At 57.8% G+C, this 22,601-nt stretch overlaps 2 protein-coding genes across 2 annotated transcripts; one reads left to right on the top strand and one right to left on the bottom strand.

The window, feature by feature from the left end:
• The first annotated feature begins 2,570 nt into the window (after positions 1 to 2,570).
• TNFRSF18 (TNF receptor superfamily member 18) lies at positions 2,571 to 5,698 on the top strand. The gene is made up of 6 exons (XM_042781595.1): positions 2,571 to 2,580; positions 2,666 to 2,968; positions 3,970 to 4,119; positions 5,015 to 5,102; positions 5,320 to 5,519; positions 5,583 to 5,698. Exons 1-6 carry the CDS (start codon positions 2,571 to 2,573, stop codon positions 5,696 to 5,698), a joined length of 867 nt encoding a protein of 288 aa, XP_042637529.1.
• Positions 5,699 to 11,711: 6,013 nt separating this feature from the next.
• On the bottom strand, positions 11,712 to 22,281 carry TTLL10 (tubulin tyrosine ligase like 10). The gene is made up of 11 exons (XM_007945499.2): positions 22,209 to 22,281; positions 21,981 to 22,116; positions 21,593 to 21,711; positions 21,278 to 21,407; positions 19,739 to 19,824; positions 19,264 to 19,435; positions 17,857 to 18,028; positions 16,938 to 17,078; positions 12,936 to 13,052; positions 12,499 to 12,592; positions 11,712 to 12,208 (listed from the first exon to the last, which is right to left on the bottom strand). The coding sequence occupies exons 1-11, from the start codon at positions 22,267 to 22,269 to the stop codon at positions 11,712 to 11,714; spliced, it is 1,725 nt and encodes a 574-aa protein (XP_007943690.1). The 5' UTR covers positions 22,270 to 22,281.
• Positions 22,282 to 22,601: the final 320 nt, after the last annotated feature.

Genomic DNA, 22,601 nt, shown 5'->3' with positions numbered 1-22,601 from the left:
TAGGCACTGGCATTTTGCTGCTGTGACTCTTGCCCTTGGCTTTGTCCCCAAGTTGCTATGTCACTGTGCACATGACCTATGCCCTATCATGTCCATGTACAATCGCATGGGGCATCTACCCTCCTCAAGAAGGAACTACGTCCAGCACAGCAGCTTTGCTTGCTCTGTGCAGGGCTGAGCTGGCCTAGTCTCCATGCCTCAGCGCAGCATGGCCCCTTGTGGTAGTTAAAGCTATATGTCGACTGGGCCTGGTTGAGTGGCTGGGCAGCTGGAGGTAGTTATTCCCCATGATGAGACTGGCAATCAGCTCCATGGTGGGATCTACCACATGCAGCTGAGTAGTTGCTTTAGGGATGTGATCTGCTTCTCATTTATAAGGAGAAGCTTTGGGAATGGTCTACAGTTTTTTGGCTGCATGTAGTCAAGTCACTGTTCAGCAACCTGCCATGTTCTGCCGATCTTGAGACTTGAATTAGCTGCCTGCCATGTTGTTCGATAATAGCAGGACTGTGGCATTTTACTTGTCAACCTTGGGTTTGTCAACCTCAGCAGCTGCCTGAGTGAAGAAAAGTCTCCAGCCTTTAGTGGGCTGGGACCAAGGTTGAGGGGTTTTTATCCAGGCCCTAGAGCCTGACACTTTGAACTTGGACTTCTAACCTCCAAAAACTGTAAGAAAAAACTCCTGTTTGTTCAAGCCACCCCATTTGTGGTCTATTCTTGTCACAGCAGTACTGTTGTTGTTATGTGCTGTTGAGTCGGAACCGACTCATAGCAAGCCCTCCTTAGGTTTCCAGGGCAGTATTACTACAGAAGTAGATTGCCCAACCTTCCTTCCAAGGAGTGGCTGGTGGGTTTGAACCACCAGTCTTCTGGTTAGCAGTTAAGTGCTTAGGCACTACGCTACCAGAGCTCCCCATAGCAGCACTAGGTAACCAAAACACCCCTCATGGGGCTGGCTGGGGCTCTGTCAGCTCAGCAACACGGGCTGAGGCTGCCCCTGCCCCATCCTGTGCCCCACCCCTGAAACTGCTGGCACCTCTAACACAGTCTCCACTTCCTGAGGACCAGCTGACACCCGACAGCCTGATAAACATCAATTGCAGGGTTTGTCATATCTTCTGGGGCCCAGACATTGAGTGTGCACCAAAATGGGGTGATACTTTTGGCCCAGACTCGACTCTTAGGTCCTCTATAGTAAGCAGTGGCAGAAGTACTGAACCCTGTCTTCGTTCTACTTGGGACAACTTCACCTAGCTGGAAGCCAGGCGTCACTCCAGCATCTACAGACCATGGGGCTTTCTTTTTGCCCAGATATCTTAGGGTCGTTTCCCAGCCTCTGGGCTGAGCACAGGTCTCCAGCCACCAGCCATCTGCTTCAAAAGGGCAGATTCCAGCACTGCACCACACTTGGGGGACAGCCTGCCCGAGAGGGATCCCTTATTCTGTAGTGATGTGTGGTCTGCCTCTCTGGAAAGGGCTCCCACATCTTGGACTTGAGAGCAATAGTTCTGCCCCAAACTGCCAATCCTGTTGTCTCCACAGAAAAGAAGATGAGCTCATTGGAGAAGTGGTTGCTGCGGGCCTTGAAGGGGCTTCCGACAGGGTATCCTGGGACCTCTGGGTCATAGCCTTCATCGTATTGCCAGCCCGTGGATGACATCATGGTCACGTTTGTGCCCCACCACCTGCCAAGCTTCCAGTGCCCTTCATTCCCTGTGCCAGGGGTTATGAGACTATGAGGAGGTGGGGCCATCCAGGGAGGCTTCAGGGAGAAGGCAGAACCCCAGAACCTCTGGTAAAGACATATGGAAACTGAGGCTCAGGGCAACATGGGGATGGTCTGGGAGAGGTTGGAGGCTAAGCTCTCTGGGGACTGTGATCTCTGTAGTGTGCCCTTGGCTCCCTCCAGGTCAATGGGACTTGGGGGTGGTGTGTGGAAATTTGACAGATGTGGGTTAGAAGCTGTGGGCAGCCTGAGACTTAGCAGGGTCCCTCCCTCCAAGTTTTAGGTGCCACTACAGAGAAACAGCTGATAATAACAGTCCAGCCTCTCTTTTCACCAGCTCTTTCCAGGCCTCCCCCAGCCCAGATCCGAGGAGTTGCCCTGGGAAGTTGGAGCTGCCAAGGGGTTCCCTGAAGGTCTCTATCTAAGCAATGAGGAGGGGGTTCCTGGGGCTGGAACTCAACCAGCCCCGTTTGCCACGTGCCCTAGGGGGGAGGGGCGCCGCTTCCCAATTCTCCCAGTTTGCCCTGGGTTCCTCAGCGCCCCCCACCCCCCGTGCTGTATTCATCGCACCTGGTGGGGCTGCCCAGGCTTAGTGGGCGGCCTGGTGGGCGTGGCTACAGTCCCGCGCGGGTCTGGGGTCGAGCTTGGGGTGCCTGGCCACTCAGTGAGAGGAAGGATTTCATCCTATCCCCTCTGGAGGACTCAGGGAGGAAACTGGAGGTGAGAGGAGGTGTCTTCAGCCAGGAGCAAGGGGGGCTCAGCGGAAGGGGGCACGCGCGCGGGGAGCTTAGGGGCGTCGAGGTAGCCCCCGCCAACCACTTCGGTGGGCACTCCCCGCGTCGCAATGACTCAGGGTACTTCCGCCTACCCGCATCCGGTGCCCTCTTGCTGCTCCCCCTGGCTCCTTTCCCTCTCAGCTCATCTAGCCTCCGCCAGCAGATCCAGCCCTGGGCGTCCCGCGCTCCCAGTGCCTCAAAAGCCGGAGGTTTGACTACAGTTCTGGGCTTGATCGGAGAGGGGCCTGTCGGGGGCGTGTCCAGGCGCTTGCCAGGGGTCATCTAAAGGCGCGAGCCTGGTCAGGCCAGTCCGGCAGGATGCTGTCGAGGGCGGCCTGGTGCGGCGTAGCGCTGCTCTGTGCGCTCAGCCTGGGCCAGCGCCCCGCGGAGGAGCCGAGCTGCGGCCCCGGTCGCTTTCTGCGCGGGACGGAGTCTGATGCGCGCTGCTGTCGTACTTGCACCCCAAGTAAGCCATGGTCAGACAAGCCCCATTGCTGACGGTGGGGGCTGGGCGGCAGCGTGCCCAGCTGAGAGCATGAGCCACGGGGGAGGTTTAGGGAGTAGGGGCCAGGTGGACCAGTCGAAGGCTTTTCTGGGATGTAGCGAGTGGTTGGGTGCCGGCTCGGGCGTGGGGCCCAGGGCAGAGGGTGAGGGAACTTCCACTGAGAGGGGTTCTGGAGCCTGGCAGGGACCCCTCAGGGGTCGTGGTGAGATCTCGGGCTTCACCCAGGCTGCCTCCTGCCCAGTATGGGGTCCCAGCCCTGGAATCTATGTCTGCCCAGTCCCGGCCTCTGACCTGTGTTTGTGGGTGATAGAACCTGGATGTGCCAGTCAGGGAATGTGCCAGATCACAGGTAGACAGACACTTCTAGGGCTTCACCTTTGTGGCCTGGGGGTGGGGGGCAGGCTCCAGGACCCCAAATATTCCTGGGCATGGTAGCTAGTGGGGTGGGCCTGGTCACAGGGGGTGGGCAGGCAGCAGTCTCAGGTGTCCACCAGGAACCTTGGCTGGCAGCAACTGATACAGAACAATGCCAGGTACGGAGAGGGAAACAAACAAACAAACAAAAAACCAAAGTCACTGCCATTGAGTCGATTCCAACTCATAGTGACCCCCTTTGGGTTTCTGAGGCAGTAAATCTTTATGGAAGGAGATTGCCCAGTCTTCCTTCAGCGGAGTGACTTTGGGTTTGAATCACCAACCTTCTGGTTAGGAGGAAATGCCTTAGGCATTATGTTACCAGAGCTCCATGGAGAAAGAAGGGGTAGATCTCCAGGCCTGGAGTCCTCCGGGAATTTCCAGATGACTGTCCAGCAGAGCCAGCTCCTGGCCACATGAGAGAAACAGCTTCAGGGCAGTGGTGGACCCACACAGGCAGGAAGGACAGCTGGACAGAGCCTAGGGTCCTGGGCCCACTGAGTCCCCTCTGCTTGTGGGGCTGAGGTGGGACTTGCACAACTGCTGAGAAGTTGTTTTGTCATCCCCTGCCACAGCCATGGAGGCCTGTCCTGAGTGGGACTGCACTTGTGTCCAGCCTGAGTTCCACTGTGGAGACCCACATTGCATCAGCTGCAAGCACCATCCTTGCCCACCGGGCCAGGAGGCACGGCCCCAAGGTGGGTCCCTAGAGGCTTCCAGAGTGCAGGGTATGTGTGGGCAGGTGAGCAGGCATGTGCATGGGTGTGGAGAACTGAGCACCCCAGCAAGTAGGCAGCTGTGGGAGGGCTGCTCCCTTGGGGAGGTGGTCCTTCTTGAGCCTGGGCCTTCACTATCCAGGGGAGGGTACCAGCGCCCCCTCAGGACTGGCTGTGAGGGCCTGTGAAGGCTGTCCTGTGGGCCACTGGCCTTCAGTCCCAGGCACTGCACCTCCCTGTCCACCCAGCTCAGGACAGCCAGTCCTGCCCCCATGAGCCCCGCCAGAGATCAGTCCCCTCTCTGAAAGGAGAAATGTACATCCTCTTGGGGATGGCTTACCTGTGATGGAAAGGGTGGCTGAGAGCCAGGAGCTGGAGGCAGGCATGAGTGGATGAGGACTGGGGGCAGGGGAGTGGGCGCCTGTGAGGCATGGGCTGGAGAGGAGACCACTTGCTCTGGGGTCAGCAGGGTGCCAGCCTCAGCCCCTTTCTCCGGGACTCCTGCTGCTTGCTCCCTGCTGGACCAAACTGGAACCCTGCTGGCTCTTCCGTCCTACTCCTTCCTCCTGTTCCTGCCTCACACTGTCCCCCCTGTGTCCACTTAGGAGAATCCCCCTCATCCGAGGTCACAGCCTATGGGTGCCCCCATCTCTACTTCCCCACAGGCACCTGGAACAGGCCAGTGTGCTGGTTTATCCAGAACTCGTATCCATTCTATCTGCAGACCTATAGATTCAGAAATCTCTATTGAATGAGTGACATGGGGGCAGGGGCTGTCATTATGCCATGGACCCTGATCCCAGAGGGACACCCAACTGACCAACCCACCCCACCTCAACTATGCAGCATCCCCTACAGCCTGTCTGTCTGTTCCCAGGGAAATTCAATTTTGGCTTTGAGTGTGTTGACTGTGCCCCCGGGACCTTCTCTGAGGGCCATGATGGCCACTGCAAGCCAAGGGCTGAGTGAGTTCAGGGTGGGGTGGTTCTGGGGGCCCCGGGGAGTACAGGCCTACCCTGGGCGGACCAGGCTGGGGGCTGAATGGCATCCTAGTCCCTCCCAGTGCAGTGACACCAAAGGCCCCCTGTGATCTGGTGACCCCCAAACAGCTCAGAGGACAGCAGCCCACACGGGGGCTGCCTAATCACTGCCTTGATGGTGCCTCTGTTTGTGTGCGTCCAGCTGCTCCCAGCTTGGGTTCTCCACAGTGTTCCCAGGGAACAGGACTCACAACACTGTGTGTAGCCCAGGGCTTCCTGCTGAGCCATGCCACCCGCTGACCCTGGCCCTGCTTGCCATGGCCAGCTGCATCCTCGTGCTGGCCGCCGCCCAGCTGGGCCTGCGCATATGGGAGCTAAGGAGAGCACGCATGTGGCACCGAGGTCAGTTACGTTCTGGGTGGGGAACCGGGCCCCTGGCTATCCACTGACAGCAGCTTCCTGCAGGGATGAAGCTGCCCTCGGAGGTACCACTGGCTGAGGATGCTCGCAGCTACCAGTTTCCTGAGGAGGAGCGGGGGGAGCGGCTAGTGGAGGAGAAGGGCCGGCCTGGGGACCTGTGAGCATGAGGCCTTGAGGCCTTGTTCTCTTGAGACCCCAGAGCCCTGGACCTGCAGTGCCAAGCAGACCCTCCCAGGAGCTTGCCTGGGCGGTGGGGGTGAGACCCTACTTTGGCCCCAGCTCTGGCCCCAGCTCTGTGCCCCTTGATGGCGGAAGTGGGTGTAGAAGGATGACAGTGATATTTCTCCTGACCGTGTGGGAGGGGCAGCTACTGTGCCTTGTGGGAGACACAGATGTGGCTTTGGCCACAGTCCCTCCCTTGCCAGCCCTTTTGGGTAGAGTTTGTAAACAGAGTACTGGCCAGGAGCTGTGTGGTGGGCACGCTGTGCCTGGCCTGGCCAGGTAGGCGGTCAATTAACACTTGCCAAGTTATCTTCATGGACATGTGCTTCTGTGGGGGTAATGGGGAGTTGAAGGCAGGGACCCCACCATATGGTGCCATGGGGGGACAGACAAGTCCTGCCCTCCCCTGGGGCCCCCTGACTGAACATGGGGCAAGGACCATCAGGGGACATTGCAGCCCTGGCACAGAGCTTGGGCAGGGGTCCCAGGCCTGGAGGCTTGCTGGTGCTATGCTAGACTTCTCCCTCCTCATGTCATGTGGTTGCCCTATCCAAGCCCCTCTCCCTGACCATCTGCCTGGAGAAGATACACCCCGGGATGGCTCATCCTGGCCTGTGTCTCATCCCTGGCCAGGGCCTCCAGACCTCTGGGTGCCATGGAGGGTCTGGTTGGTGGGCTAACCATACAGCCTGCTGGCCTCACTTGGATCCTGTGCCTAGAATGAGGTCAGTTACTTCCCCCAGCACTACTGGCCTGGGGGACAGCTTGGCTGGGCTCCACTGCATTCTCTCTCCCTGATGGTGTGGCTTCTGGCCCCCTCCCCTGCACTGGCTGCTACCAAGTAAGATCCAATCAGGACTGTCCTAGGTGTGGCTGTGAGTGTGCTCGTACCCCATGCCAGCACAGACCAGCCTCAGCAGGAGCACCCTCAGGGCATGGGCACACCTCACCCCATGATCTAGCTGGCATACCAGCCCCCAGGACATGCAGCCTCCTCAGAGCCCCACCCTTGCACTCTGCCCCAGGAGCCCCCTGACTCACCTTTTCCCACCTATAATGGGCCCAGCTCACAGAGAAGAGGTGGAGAGAGGATCCCCCTTTTCACTCCACCCCTGCCCTGCCCACCACAGCACAGCACATAGGCTCCTAAGAGATACTGAGGGAGGAGGCAATGCTAGTCCAATAGAGAGGACATTGGGAAGCAATGTGAAGAACCCAAGCCCAAGGGTTGCAGGGGGACACCTGGGAACAGTGGACAGTGAACAGTGGCCTTGGACCCTGGAAACAAGGGCATCAACTTGACTCAAATGGGAAATGCTGCACTACCCCCACCTGTGATCCTGGACTCAGGACCCAGGCTTCATGGCCAGAGGAGACAGACACCAGCAGCGTGAACCAGTAGAAAAATGCCACCCAATCAGAGTTGCCAAGAATGTTAGGCCAGTGACGTGGCAGTGGGGCTAGGTGGCAGTCGGGTGGCCTGACCCCAAGGGTCAGCATCTTAGAAGGGACCGGAGGGTCAAGACTGGAGAAAGGGTTCCAGAATGAGGGACAGCACACAACAGACCCAGGGGACAGCTTAGCCTTGTCTGAAGACCTGCCCAGTCCCCACAGCCCCCCTGCTGGGATCTGCTTCTCCTAGGGTACTTGTGTCCATCCTGGGACCTCCCCCAGGCACCAGCTCAGCTCTGTGCTGTGGGGGTGGGGAGTCGGCTCCCACAGATTGAGATCTTCCGGAGGTGACATGTCCTAGCCTGGGACCTGGGCGATAGGCCACCTGACTGACTCAGCACGGAAACTCCTCGTGGGCAGCTCCCTGTTGCACGTCAGAGGGGTGGGGGATTCCACAGTGGGGTGGGAGACCCATACGTGCCCCTCCCCCTTCCAGGCAGCACCCACGTGGGCCCCTCAGGGCCTCTGCTGTGTCCTCAGACAACCACCTTCCTCATGTACATTCCCAAGAGCACCCTGCCTACAAGAAGCCCCAGTCCCTCCCAGGCCACTGCCTCTCTGAGGCCCCCTAAGGTCTCCAGGGACAAGTGGTGCTGGAAGGGCCAGGAACTGGTGGTGGGCTCTGCACTTTGTAGGGGTTGGGGAGCCTTCCCCTTTCCCTGAAGCCTCCACCCAGCAGGGACATGTTTTAGCTCTGCCCCTGGTCCCTGGTCCTGGCTTCCTTCCAGCTCCCCGCCTCCAGTCATCTTTTCAGCATCCCACCTGCCCCCTCTTTGCCCCCTCTGGCCCAACACACAGTCCCTTCTCCCGCAGGACCCCAGACCCTCAGCAGGAACCCTGCTCTGGGCACAGTGCCAGCACAAAGTGGGATCGAATTGGGGTGGGCAAGCAGGAAGGGGCAGCAAGGGGTTCAGACCAGAGCCCTGCCCTGGGGCAGGGCAAGGACAGAGGCAGGAGGTGTTGGGTGAAAGTAGGCGGGCAGAAGTTCCCACCGAGGGCCCTGGTAGGGGACAATTAACAGAGTCCAGGTTTGGAGCTGAGGGATGAAGGGGAGGGACAGGCTCGAAACAGTGTGTGTTGTGTCGGGGGAGGTGTGCAGAGCCTGGCAGCCTGGGCTGACCTGGGGCCATCAAGGGGTACCTAAGGGAGACCATGCTTTGCCAAGAACTCTATACCCCCAGGAGCCCCTACAAGCTCCAGGTGTTCCGGAAAACCACAGCCCCTTTCCCACACTCTGGGTCACAGCTGTTATGTCAGCTCAGTCTCAGATAAAGGCCTCAGATAAGGGTCCACCCTCTGTTCCCAGAAGTGCTTCCGGGCACAGCGGCTCCCACCCAGCCCCCACCCCCTCACCTTGCTGGAAGAGGCCCCTGCCCCTCCTGGCCCTGGGACTCCACCAGTGTGAGGATACTTCTCCCACCCAGCTGGACAGAGACCTAGGGTAGGGCCAGGGGATAGGGATAGGAGAGATCCTTGGCCACTCGCCTTCCCTGCCTGGCCCTAGTTACAGGGCAGCCACAAGGGTCAGTGGAGGGGGTGGTGGTCCCAGACTGCCCCAGGTGTTGAGACATAGGACCATTGATGGGATGGTACAGGCTGTTGGGCCTGGCCACCAGGGGTCTCACCCAGGCCATCACCCCTACTACCTACCCCCCTCTGCGGTGGCTAGTCTGGATATGGCCTCTCCCCAGCCTGCTGAGCTGGGGTGCTCCTCTCCAGCCCCTATGAGGGCTTCAGGGCCCCCTCAAACAGCTCTGTCAGGGTGGAGAAGGAGGAACAGGCCCCTCACCCCCCTTGGGTGCTGTCTTTGAAGGAAGCTTCAGGTTGGGGTACTTTCCAGACATGATGTAAATGCAGGTCAGGGTTGTTCCTGGTGCCTCCTTTAGACACTTTGCAGGGGATCAAGGGGACCGGAATGGCTGTGATGCCCTGGACTGCGATTGATCTGCAGGGAGCTCCATGGAATAGTGGGGCTCCCTGTGGGACTGAAGCATCCAGCAGACTCTGGGCCCTGCCTGTCAGGGGTTCAGGGAGGTCGCAGCTGGTGCGTAGGTGAGAGCCTGGGCTGACCTGTCTCCCAACATGGACAGGGATGTGGGGATTGGAGGGCGGGAGCGGCACAGAGTTATGTGTGGATCAGAGCTGGGGACAGCTAGACCCCACCCAAATCTGTGGTGGAAGGCACTGCTCTGAGTTCTCTAGCTCCCAGCATTCCTTCCAGAGAGGGGGAGGGAGGGAGGAGAGGGAGAGAAAAAGGAGGGAGGGGCCAGGGAAGCAGGAAAGGAAGAAGGGAGGGGGAGGGCAGCCCCTCTGGGCCAGTCACTTTGGAGCAGCTCCTAGGCTATGTCCTGAAAAGCCCCTCAGCAGGAGTGTGGAGGACCTCTTTTATGCTCCGCACTTGTTGTCCTAGAATATTGTAGCATCCCCATACCTGAAGTTTGCAGGGGGTCCATACCTCACTGTACCCTGACAGTCTCTTTCCCGCCTCTCCCAGGACATGGGACACCTTGGAGCCAGCAGGGGCGGTTGGGATGGGCACGTCCCCCCACATGCACTGGGGTGAAGGAGCAGCACTCTCAAAAGCCTTGTTTATTCACTGATATCTGCACAGGCTTTGAAGGGGGCACCAGGGAAATGAGAGCAGCAGGTACCTCCCAGACCTGGGGCTGGGCTGGAGTCAGGATAGAGCAGGCCATACTGCAGACATGTGGTCTCCTGCCTCAGGTTCAGGTCCCAGGTGGGTTGTCTCAGGTGAGCATGTACTGTCCTCCTTGGCAGCAGAAATATACCTGAAGCTTCTTCTGCAGAATGGTGGCCCCACCAAATTTGGGGGGTGGGGCAAGTTTCCATGGGTAGTGGGGGGTTGGGCAGTGCTGATGACCACCAAGGGGACATGCCTGAGCATAACCATGAGGCATGTATGAGGAGAACTCCATCATAGTGTTGGGCAGGTCAGGGCCTTTGGGCAGGGAAAGGGGCAGAAGACATGGGGGTACAGTGGTCCAAGGGATGTCAGGGCAAGGGAGAACAATGGTGGGTGTTGGGAGGTGACCCCGCAGTAGCATGGGCTGTGAATTTCCGAAGATGCTTTGGTGTGGCACCCACCTGCCCAGTGTGAGGTTGGCTCACACCCTTTCTTCTGACCCCAGCCCCAATGCACCTTGAGCTGTCCTCAGGCACTTGAGAATTGGGAGGGCCACCCCTGCCCAAGCCTGCAGGAGAGATCCTACCCAGAACTGCTGGAGGGGACTTGGGGCTCCAGGACCCTGGTCACACAGTGACACATGTTTTTGCCTCTCAACTGGGACCTCACACTCTGGGCCACAGCTTGTCACTGCAGCAGGTGGGGCTGGACAGGATGCGGTGGGTTGGGTTGGGACAGGATGGGAGAGGTGAGGTGGGCAGGACTGAGTGGGCAGCCTGGGCCAGGTGTTTCGGCTGAGTGCTCTTCAGGGTCATGATCGCTGTGGTCTGGGCAACTTTCTTGACTTAGTTCCAGTTTCCCCCTCTGCCCAGCAGGGACAGTAGTACAGTCTCCCAGGCCCGATTGCACCCCTTCCTCTCCCCTTCTGCCCCAACACACCCGTCCTCCTTGCCCTTTGCCTTCTGGACACACGGCAGTGGATGGCGCCCTCTAGCGGTGTCTAGCCGTGGCGTTCCGCGGGAACGGAGTCCCCGCCTACTTCTCCGGTCCCACCAGCCCACAGTACAGAACGGTTCGGGTATCCAGTCACCCCTCCCTTTGGCTCCTTCGGAGGGTCTCCGCCAAAGCCTCTCCCCGTGCCCACAATGTGCTGGGGTCGAAGCCTCGGGTCTGCAGGGTCCCTAGTGGGGGCAGGACCAGCGTCAGCCCTGCATCAAAAGGCAGGGCAGTGAATGGGTCAGGTGGAGGGGGCAGTTGGAGAGGTAGGGGCAGGGTGCCTGTGCCAGAAGTGCAGGAGGAGGGGTGAGTGAGTTGGGGGTGGCCCTGGACTGGGAGAGCAGCTTCTTACCGGCTCTGAGAATCTGGGGCGCTGCGCGGGGGTGGGGTGCAAGAAGGAGTTTGGGCAGGCTCTGGTTTCATTTGGTGGGGGGCTTTGAGGTACCCCAGGGGCTGTGGTCTCCAGGTCTGTGTCTTGGACTCAATCTCTCTGCAGCCTAAGCGCCTGCGTGCGGAATTCCCCTACCCCAACAAGAGTTTCTGGAAGCGGGGATGTGCGAGGCCACGCGGTTGGGGTTAGGATAGGGGCAGGCCAGCGGGGGCTGCTCAGAAGACCGCCTCCCGGTTTCTGCAGCACAAGCCCCTCATTCTTGACCTTCCGACGGCCTCCCTCTCCCAAGGACCGGCCTCTGCGACCCAGCAGAGGAGGTGGCTGAGGAGCAGCGGGATGGCGTCGGCCCAGGGACCACCAGGGCTTGCTGAGGGCTGGCGGGGCTTGGCCTAAACTGCTGCGGAGCCGAGTTTGTAACAAAGTAGCTTTTATAGGTCCCCGAGAGGGCGAGCGTCAGAGGCGCTCCGGGTTAGGATCCCCGGTGGCCCGCAGCCCTGCGCCCCTCGAGCTCCTCCTCGCGCTCGTCTACCGCCGGCCCCCCGTAGGGCTCCCGCGTCAAGGCCTCGCCGCCCGCGAGCGGACGCCGGGCGGCCGGAACCTCCGCGTCCCAGAGGTCGAACTGGAGCTCCGTGGGGCCGGGCGCCCGGGCCTCGGTGTCCTGTGATGGCCGGGGGCGCCGCTGAGCCGAGGAGGAACCCCTACCACCAGAGTCTCGGGGCGGCGCGGGCCTGCGCGCGCCCGGCTTGTCTGAGGCCCGGGCCGGCGGCGGCGGAGCCGATGGGGTGGTCTCGTAGGCCAGCCGGGGGCCCGATGGCGCGGGCGGGGGGCGGCAGGACAAGCGCGAGCCTCCCAGGCGCGGCCACAGGTCCGTCTCGCCATTGTGCAGAAGCACAAAGCGGCGCTGCGACGCCAGGGGCAGCATCTTTTGGTTGCGCAGGCTCTTCTGGAAGGTCTCCAGCGCCAGGTCTACGGGTGCAGGGGAGAGTGATTGAGGGGCTTCTGGGGGAATGGGCGGAGGAGGGGAGGAGACCGTGAAGTGCGGGACTCAGGCTTTTCCAGAAGTTCAGGAGATGAGGTGGGGGAGTGGTGGGTAGTAGGACAATCTTTTCCTGCAGGTATGAGTAGGAGTGTGGGGTTCCAGGCAGGCCCTTCAGTCTTGGAGGGCCAGGTTTGTGGGGGTTTGTGCTTCCAGGAGAGGCTGGGAGGCCGGTGGCAGGGGGGCCCTGAGGGTGTGTGGGGGTTCCACAGGGGCTCACCCAGGGTCTCCATGACCACTCCTGGAATCACCTCCTTCAGGACCTCACAGTTAGTATGCAGGGCAGGGTTGGCATTCATCTCCAGCAGCCACACCTGGGCCAACATCATCTGTAGCCCTCATCCAGGTACCTGCTTGGCCAGCAGGAGGCCAAGACCTTGGTTCCCATTAGGCTGGGGGTCCTTGAACAGGGCTCTTGTGTCTCTGGTCTCATTCCCACATTTGCCCAGGAGCTGAGGTGCTAAGGGTCTCTGTCTGGCTTTGGGGGCTGCCCCAAGGAATGAATACAGCCGAGTCCCAGTGGAAGCAGGAGGCTCAGCCTCTTGAACATGCCCACCCCCAGGGCTGGTGGGGCACGGTAGGGTCTGGCTGGAGGACAGATGGCCTCTGCCTACTTGCACCTACCAACCCGACCCCATCGCCCATGCTCAACTGCACCTTGAAATTCTCATCGATCAGGAAGTCACAGCCGATGAGGTCGAAGTAGCCCAGCTTGCACTCCAGCTTGGATTTGACAGCCAGGAAGCAGTGAGCCATGATCTGCTGCATCCGCTTCTGCGGATAGGGGACTGTCGGTCAGGGCCTGCCACCCACCTGTCAGCTCCCAGCCTCCCCGGTCAAGCCCCATCACTCATCTGCAGTCCTCACCTGCAAACCCACTTGACTCTCACCTACATGCCCACCTGTACCCTCACTGGCACACCTACCTATACCTACACCTGCACAACTACACCCGTATCTCACCTGCACACCCACATATGCACCCCTCACCTGCACACCTATCTGCACCCTCAGCTGTACAACTGCACTCCACACTTTGACACTCAGACTCTCAGAATCATATGTTCACTGCCAGAAACTCATTCACACCAGTTTTATTCATTCAACAAAACCATGACCTTTTACTGGGAATAGAAGAGGAACAAAGTATACAAGGAATCCATGCCCCTGAGCAGCCCCCTCCTAAGGGGAGACAGACGTATGTGACACGGAAATCATTCTATAGGTTGTCCAGCCTGATAGGAGGTGATGCACACTAAGGGAGAAATGAAGCAGGGTATGGGCATCGGGACTTCTGGGGGGTGCGATGTGAAATGGGGTGTGGTCTGGCTGTGTCTCACTGAGGGGACGGTGAGCAAGGAACAGGAAGAAGAGCCATGGTAGGTGTGATATGTGATGGAAGAGCAACACATGTCAGATGGGTGCATGCTTGTGTTTGAGGAGCAGAGCAAGGCCACTGTGGCTAGAGTGGGGGGTAGGAGGTGAGGCCACAGAGATGGGGCCAGTCAGAGCAAGGGGACGTGGGAAGGAACTTTTTACTCTGAGCCTGTTGCTGATTGAGCATAGGAAGGACCTATCTGTCCATGTGGTCCCAGGGTCCTTCTGTCTTCTGTGCGGGGAAGGAACAGAAAGGCACTAGAGAGAGCCATTGCAATAGTCCAGGTGAGAGATGGTGGTGGCTTGGGCAGGTGGAGCGGTGGGGCAGATTCTGGATATATTTTGAGGCACAGTAAACTGGATTGGCTGATGAGTTGATTGTGAGTTTTATAAAAGAGAAGTGAGTGATGATCCTGGGATGTTTGGTCTGAGACGGGAAGGACGGAGTCCCCGCTGACTGAGAAGGGGAAAACACACATGGAGCCTGAGACATACATGAGTTTTTGGTGGGGTGCTGACAGACAGTGGGATAGAAGATGAGTTCAGGAGAGAGGTCAGGTTCAGGTGGTTAAACGTGGAACTTCAAGTATATAAGCAGAATTTAAAACTAGGAGATAGGCCGTCACCACCAACAGATGCAGATAAAGGAAGGAGCGTCCGGCTGAGCCTGAGCCTTCAGGCTGCAGAGGTCAGGGGATGAGGGGCTAGCACAGGGAGCCAAAAGGGAGTGGCCGGGGCCCTGGAAGCCACAGGAGAAAGTACATCAGAGTGGTTGTGCCCAAAGCAGCTGTCAGGTCCGGTAAGAGGAGAGCTGGGAACTGACCCCAGGGTTTAGCAAGGTGGAGTTACTGTGACCTTAACAAGAGTAGTTCAGTGGCACAGCAGCAGGTGGGATCCTCAATGGAGGTTCAAGAAAGACACAAATGATGGAATAAACCAAAGCAAACCAAACCCACTGCCACCGAGTTGATTCCGGCTCATAGCAGCCCTACAGGACAGAGGAGAACTGCCCCATAGAGTTTCCAAGGCTGTAAATCTTTACAGACGCAGATTGCCTCATCTTTCTCCTATGGAGCAGCTCGTGGGTTCAAACCACCAACCGTTTGGTTAACAGCCAAATGCCTTAACCACTGTGCCACCAGAGCTCAGAACAAACAACAGACTGTCCAGAAAACTTAAAAGAAAAAGCTGAGGAATGAGATAACGTTGTTGTTGTTGTTATGTGCCGTCGAGTCGGCCCCGACTCATAGCGACCCCTCCTTGGGTTTCCAAGGCAGTATCACTATGGAAGTAGATTGCCCAACCTTCCTTCTGAGGAGTGGCTGGTGGGTTTGAACCTCCAGCCTTCTGGTTAGCAGTCAAGTGCCTTAGGCACTATGCTACCAGAGCTCCTGATATATAGATTAACGTCATAAAAAAGATTCACACTTGGTGAAATCCTGGTTGTTGTTGTTATTGTTGTTAGGTGCTGTTGAGTTGTTTCCGACTCATAGCGACCCCATGCACAGCAGAATGAAACACTGCCCGATCTCACGCCAGCCCCACAATCCCTGCTATACTTGAGCCCATCATCGCAGCCACTGTGTCAATCCATCTCATTGAAGGCCTCCACCTCTTTCGTTGACCCTCCACCCTACCAAGCATGACATCCTTCTCCAAGGAATGGTCCCTTCTGACAACATGACCAAAATAGGCGAGACGATGTCTGGCCATTCTCGCTTCCAAGGAGCATTTCAGGTGCACTTCCTCCAGGACAGATCTGTTAGTTCTTTTAGCAGTCCATGGTACTTTCAGCATTCTCCGCCAGCACCACAACTCAAAAGCATCAACTCTTTTCTGGTCTTCCTTATTCATTGTCCAGCTCTCACATGCATATGAGGAAATTGGAAATATCATGGCTTGTGTCAGGTGCACCTTAGTCCTCAAGGAGACATCCTTGCTCCTCAGCACTTGAAACAGTTCTTTCGCAGTTGATTTTCCCAATGCTACACTTCGTCTAATGTCCTGACTGCTGCTTCCATTGGCATTGATTATAGAACCAGGCAATGTGAATTCTTTGACAACCTCAATCTTCTCTCCATTTATTGTGATGCTGCTCATTGGTCCAGTTGTGAGGATTTTTGTTTTCTTTATATTGAGACGTAATCCATACTGCAGACTGTATTCTTCAACCATCATCAGTAAGTGCCTCAAGTCATCCTCACTTTCAGCAAGCAAAGAAATCCTGGAGACTATGGGAAATCCCTGAGACTATGTCCCCGAGTCACCCTTCTCACCCTTCAGGCCTGGAATTGAAGTCACTCAGGTGGCTTGACTCTCAGCCAAACAACAGACAGGCCTACTAGCTGAACACCTACACCAGGGAGATGCACCCCTTAGAACAATCAAACATGGGCAATCAGAAGGGCAGCATTTGCACGGGGAGAAAGGCAGGGAGGCAGGAATACGTAGGCAAGACGGACACAGGGAAGAGTAACCACAGGGAGGAAGTGGGAGGTGAGCTGTTCCAAGGCAGGGAATGTAATCAGAGTCACAAAATAAAATGTGTTTTTGAACTATTGAATGCTAAACAAATCTGCTTTGTACAATTTCACCCAAATCACAATAAAAAGTTGAAGAAAAAAAAAAAAAAGGATCTATGCCACACCACGGATGAGCCTTTGAAAACATTACGTTAAGTGAAGAGCCACATATTGGGGGATCCACTTACGTGAAGAATCTAGACTAGGCAGATCCACAGAGATAGACAATAGATCAGTGGCTGCCAGGGGCTGCAGGGGCTGGGGAATAGAGAATGGGTGCTAACAGGTACAGGGTTTCTTTCTGGGGTGATGAAAATGTTCTGGGATTAGTGGTTATTGTTTCACAGCCTTGCGATTACACTGAAAACGAGTGAGCTGTACCCTTTAAAAAGGTGAATTTCATGTCATGTGAATTATATCTCTACTTTTAAAAAGGAGAGGAGTGGAATTTCAAACACCTCAAAGGGGCCGACTTCCATCACCAAGTTACACACTAGACACACTCTTTGGTACAGTCACACATACCCAGATGGCATCTCATATGCCTTGTACCCAGTCCCATACAGATGGTAACATTGCCATACACACACAGATATACATACAAACACGCATGTGGACAAAGACACACACAAAGAGAAACACACAGACACACACATACAAACACAAAGATGCACACACAGATACACACTATCTCATACACAAGTGTACACACAGACAGCCCCCCCCCCTTCGGTGATCTCACTCCCGTCCCCAGACAGACCGTGAAGGTGGTGAAGACCCAGTCTCTGGGGAGGCCCTTGGCTTTCCTGAACTTGTCGTTGATGTGGCGATTGAGGTGCTCCATGCTCCACACTGTGTCCTCCTTGAGCAGCACGTAGAGGGGGCTCTTCTTCTGCATGAACTGGGGGGGGGGGCAGTAAAGGCAGGACCTAGAGACCCCGGAAACTCTGCCTCATGGAGACAATGCTCCACCAAGAACCCCCCAGAACTTTATCCTGGCCCTGCCACCTGAGATTCCCAGAACCTTGCTCCCCCAGGTACCCTCCTGGGCTCTGCCCACTAAAACCCTTTGACTGATGCTTCTCCATCCATGGAGACTGTCACCGAGATCCTCAGCCAACCAGCTTCCCTTTGGGAATTCTCACCTGCAAGGATCTCTCTCCTGGATGTGCCCATCTTGACTCCTCCCTACTAAGACCCTCTTCAGAGATCTCCCCCCCATGAGCCCTCTCTACTGAGGGCCTCACAGGGACCCTGCACTACCCTTTGCTCCTTAAGACCCCCATCTCCTTGGCCTCTATGACCCAATGTTACCAAAACTGTGGCTAACCCTCCAGAGACCCCATGTTGTCTACGAAAGCCCACCCATGACCTATATTCAGCACACTCTTCGAGGTGGGAGGGGCAGGGCTCCGAGTCTCTTCACCAGGACATTGGGACCTGTTGCTTTCTTCTGCCTGGGCTGCAGGTAAGAGGTTGTGCCGACGCAGGCAAGGCCAGCCCAGACCATGCTCTCCAAGGCCCAGACCACCTCCAGACCTGGTGTTCCAGTGCAGGCTGGACCACCTCTGTTTTTCCAAGCAGTGAGGTCATCCTCTGGCCTTGTTCCAAGGCTGCCCTGCCCCATTTACAGTCAGCAGGCTCTCACCTGTGGAGGCCATCACCTATGAGGCCCTCACCTGGTTGGTCAAGTGGCCACCGAGGTCATTGGAGTGGGGGTCGTAGAGCCCGAGGGTGAGGCGGGCATAGCCGTGGCAGAAGAAAACCATGTAGGGCATGGTGCAGGCGATGAGCAGGTATGAACGCACATCAAACTTCTTCCCGTCCAGCAGCAGTGGGTTCTCGATGTACCTGGGGTGGCACACGGGGCTGCTGGGGCTAAGCTGCATGGCAGCCTGGCCTGTGGCCCTGCATCACAGGGTCCTTACCCGACCTGGGCCTTCCACAGCTCTGCAGTGCTGCCCCCCATCTGTGACCCTTGGGCTCCTTCCTCTGGCTGAGGGCCCTGATAAAGGGACATTTCTGAGCCTGCCCAGGCTTGGCTCCTAGATCTCAGCCCACTGCATGTGTCTGGGGTACCCCAGGGTGCAGCTCTAAATAGAAACCTGGAGGATTGGAGCAAACTGGGCCTAAGTGGGCAGGAGGGCAACCTGGAAGTAGAAGTGATCTGTCTGCAAAAGGAGGTAGAGGGGGCTGCTTGAGGAGGAGGGGGCTGCTTGGAGGAGGGAGGGCTGTCTGAAGGAGGTGGAGGGGAGGGCTGCCTGGAGGAAGAGAGATGCCTGGAGAAAGAGAAGGGGACTTCTGGGGGGGAGAAGGGAAGGCTGCTTAGAGGGGTGGCTTAAAAGGGGAAATGACCTTAGAGAGGGAGGGAAGGCAGATTCCAGGTGCAGGACCCTGTACGATCAGCCTTGGAGGTAGGAATGAGTTGCTGGGGAGGGGCTTGTGGGGAGTGGGCGGTAAAGAGCAGCTGTGACAGTGTGGATCCACACTGGCAGTGGGTGGGCCCAAGGGGACCCTTGCTGGGGCCAAACTGTGTTCCTCAGAGTGACGCTGAGGGTCTGGGTACATCCTGGAGTCAGAAGGAGCCACTGAGTGTTTCTTGAACAAGAGAGGAGTGATCAGCTGTGAGCTGTGGCCCTGAAGGCTGCAGGTGGCAGGGATTGAGGGTGGAGAGCTGGGGCAAGATAGAGGGGCAGGGCTGGACTTAGGGACAAACTGACCACACCTCCTGCATCACCAGCCCCTTGCTCTGGAGCCTCTGTCCAGAGGCCTTGAGGTGTTGGTTCCTTGGGAACATCATGTCTGCGTCCCTGACCCGATGTGACAACCCCAACCCTGCTGGATATACAGTCACCCTCCCCCCCATCCTCCCTCCCATCCCCCCCCCCCCCCTTGGATGAGGCTGAATGACTTCACAGCTCAAACAGCAGGCAGGGGGGCGGGGGCAGGTGCAGCTGCCAAGCCACCAGCGGCCTTCCACGGCCAAGCACTTACCTGTGACCCACTGACCCCTAGGAGCTCTTATACACTAGTGAGGCCCCCGTTCGGCCTCACAAACGACACCCTTCATGGCATGTCCCCCCTACCTCTGCACGATCCGTGCCTGAGGCGCCCTGAACGGCATTTTGCGGTAGGCGGGGTCAATCTCCATGCTCTGTGTCTTGGCCTGGAGAGAGTTGACCTCCTCCTGGTTCCTGAGCAGGAAGATGCCCTTGCCCTGGTTGGAGGCCGTCGGCTTGCAGATCCAGGTCTGGGTCTCTGCAGAGAGCACCCGCCCTGAGCCCCTGGCCAGCCCTGGACCCCGCCCTGCCAGAGCTCAGTGGGTTGCAGCTCTGACCACACCCCTGTCTGCACCACACCCACCCTGATCACACCCCCAGGTCAACCCAGTGCATGCCCTGGCCGCCCTCACCTCCTGCCCACAGCCCTGCCTTCCCTTGGACTAGCGGTGGGCCTGATTTTCCTCTTCCCTGCAAATGTCCCAGCCCTGGCCCAGCTTCAACTTTGTCAGAGGGGCTCCTCACAGACTCCCCACACCTGCCTGGTGTCCAGTGGCCTCACCATCAAACAGGGCAAAGAAGGCCTCTCGCTCATCCCTGATGTCCAGGCGGTAGGTCTCTGGGAAAAACTCTTCCATTCTCAGGCCCCTGGGGCAGGGAGATGAGAAGGACACATGACTGTCCCCCACCAGCCTGTCCGAGGGGTTGGGGGTGTGTGTCTCAGCTCTTGCAGCCTCTGGTCCCACTCTTCTCCCAGCCATTGCCTCTATAGGACACGCTCTGGTCCTCTGCTAGGGTGCCTTCTGGCTGCTTGGCCCTCCTCATGGCTGCTCTTCCAGCCTCCACCAGTTCAGTCATTTGTGAATGGTCATCTCAGAGCTGTGACCCAGGGACCAGCACAGCAGGTGGTCAGTCTAAGCCCAGGGGGTGCTGGGGCTCAGCTGCTGCCTTCCCTTGATCAGGGTTGCCTGTTTGTCCCTTTTCATCTAATACCAGGTCATGTCATCTAGACTGGAAACTGCCGCTCCTGGCCAGCCTAAGTGCTACCACAGAGGTAGCTCTGTGACTGGATGCATCCGGGGCTGGCCCACAGGATCTCCTCATGGGTTTGTGCTTTCCACATCTGTACCCCGGGGACACAGGACCTGGCTGGAGTGGGCAGCTCAGATGTGTTTGGGGTATGAATGTGTGAGGGTCTGGAGAGATGGAGGATGGCTGGAGGCATGGAGGTAAAATTACAGATGTGTGTGGATAGGTGGGTGGGGTTGTGGATGGGTGGATGGGCACGTGGATAGTTGGATTTTGGGTGGAAGTGGGTGGTTGAATGAATGGATTTTGGATGGATGGGTGGATCAGCAGCAACCCAGTGGGTGAGAGGATGCATAGAGAAGACTAGATCAGAACTGCTAGGTGGAAGTAGGCAGAGGGCAAGTGGACAGGTAGATAAGTGGATGAAAAATGCCACCATGTAATGAGCAGGTGGTGGATGAACACATGGCCACCTGCCTTGCTGGATGGGTGGGTAGGATGGCAGTGGTGGGTTGTTTGTCAGGTTGGTGAGTAGATGTATAAATAGGTGGGCAGGTAAATGGATGAGTGAGTAGAGAGGCAGGTAACTAGGTAGACAAATAACTTGGAAGGATCAGGTGTGAGTATGCAGTGGGTGGTGAAGGGGAGAATACTTGGATGGCAACGGTGGGTGGTGAGTCAGAGAATGACTGAAGGGATGACACCTGGGTGGCTCTGTGGTGGGCTATGGTATGAGTGTGCTGTGGCAGGGGGAGGTCAGGGAGGGAATGGAGACAGGATGGGCTGGTGGGTAAGAGGTGCAAGGGTGGATGCATGGGTAGATGGGTGTGATAAGGGAGGTGAGTGGACTTGGAATAACAAAGTGGGTGGTGGGTGTGCAGGAGGAGGGTGGTCAAGAGCAGTGCTGAACAGACGTGGCAGGAGGTGGGTGGATCAGCAGATGGGTTTGGGATGGGTTAGGGGATGGGTGGGCTGAGCATTCCCACATGAAGGTGGAGGGACGTGGCAGGGGGAATGGGTGGGTAGATGGAGGTTGGAGCTGGCCCAAAGCTAGGGAGCTGGGAAGGCTTACTTGGCTTGGGTGGACAGAGATGTCTTGTTGATCTTGTTCGCGACCCTTGAGTATGCCCTCAGGGCGCTGAGCAGCCCAATCTTGGTGGTGAGGAGCTTGTTGTTGGGGAGTTGGTAAAGGAGCTGTTCACCTGGCATGACAGAGCCCTGGGCGGCATGAGGTGACCACTGTGGGGCCATGGCTGCCCTGCCATCTACCTTGGCACCAAAGCCACCATGACCACCATGGCCTCCCTGACTACTCACTCCTGCTTCCTGGAAGGCCCCTGCAGGCTCCCAGCTGGGCCTTGAACAGGTTGCCCGCCCCCATGACTACCTTCCCGGAAGCTGCAGTAGGTGTCCCGGCACTTGACTTCACACCACTTGAGCTTGTAGTCCTCCCGCCGGCTGTCCTGTGTGCGCTGCCAGCCTTTGTTCCTACAGTAGGCACTAATTCTGCAGGGGAGGGGCAGCTGTGACCTGGGCCTGGGGGCCCTGGGGAAAGGGAAGGGGGAGGGCTGTGGGGACCCTGGGGGAGAGGCCATGGGGACCCTGGGGGCCCTGGGGCTGTCCTCAAGGAAGGGACAGTGGTGACTTGGGCCTGGGGCTCCCAGGGGAGAGGTGTGGGGACCCTAGGAAAGGGTGTGGGACTGCAGGCAGCACTCAGAGCCGAGGCTGGGCCCTGTGGCATGGGGCTGGGGGCAGTGAGAGCAGGCAGCCCTCACATGGAGGCCCCATTGGTGCCTCCGATGTAGAAGAAGGGGCCCTGCCCCGTGCTGGGCGGCTGCTTCTCCCCCTCCAGCAGCTGCTCTTCCCAGGGGGTGGCGAAGAGCCCAGTGGTGTCAGTGTCTTCCAGGAGCTCTGCAGGCAGTGGTGGTCAGAGGGCAAGTCCTGCCTTTCGCAGGCTCCCTCCTTCCCTCCACCACAGTTCTGAGCCCTCAGACCCCGCCCACCTGCATCATGCTCCAGTTGGCTCAGCTGATGAAGGAGCCCCTCCTCTTGGTCACTGCCCATGGATCTCTCATGGACCCAGCCTGGGGATGGGTAGGGTCAGTCTGGGGGTGGGGGTGTCCACATGGCCCTGCCGTCCAGATCCTGACCATTCCCAGCACCTCCTGGGCATCCCCTCAGCCCCAGTCTTCGTCCCAATCTCAGCCTAGGCTTGGATCTGGCCAGGAAGAACAGGGGGGCCCATCATACTTCCTAGGACAGAGGGGACAGTCAACCCCATCCAGGGGTGGGGGTGCAGGCTTGCTAGGGGTACTCTGCTTTGAAGACAGAGAAGTGCCCAGGCCGAACAGCACCCCGCTAGGGCTTCCCTCCCTCTGTCCTCAGCTGAGCCTGGG

This window comes from Orycteropus afer, unplaced genomic scaffold (genome assembly GCF_000298275.1).
Source record: "Orycteropus afer afer isolate SDZICR_OR568_19922 unplaced genomic scaffold, OryAfe1.0 scaffold00136, whole genome shotgun sequence".
Lineage (NCBI taxonomy): Eukaryota > Metazoa > Chordata > Mammalia > Tubulidentata > Orycteropodidae > Orycteropus > Orycteropus afer.
Note: the sequence above shows the minus strand (reverse complement) of the source record. Positions and strands in the feature narration are given on the sequence as shown.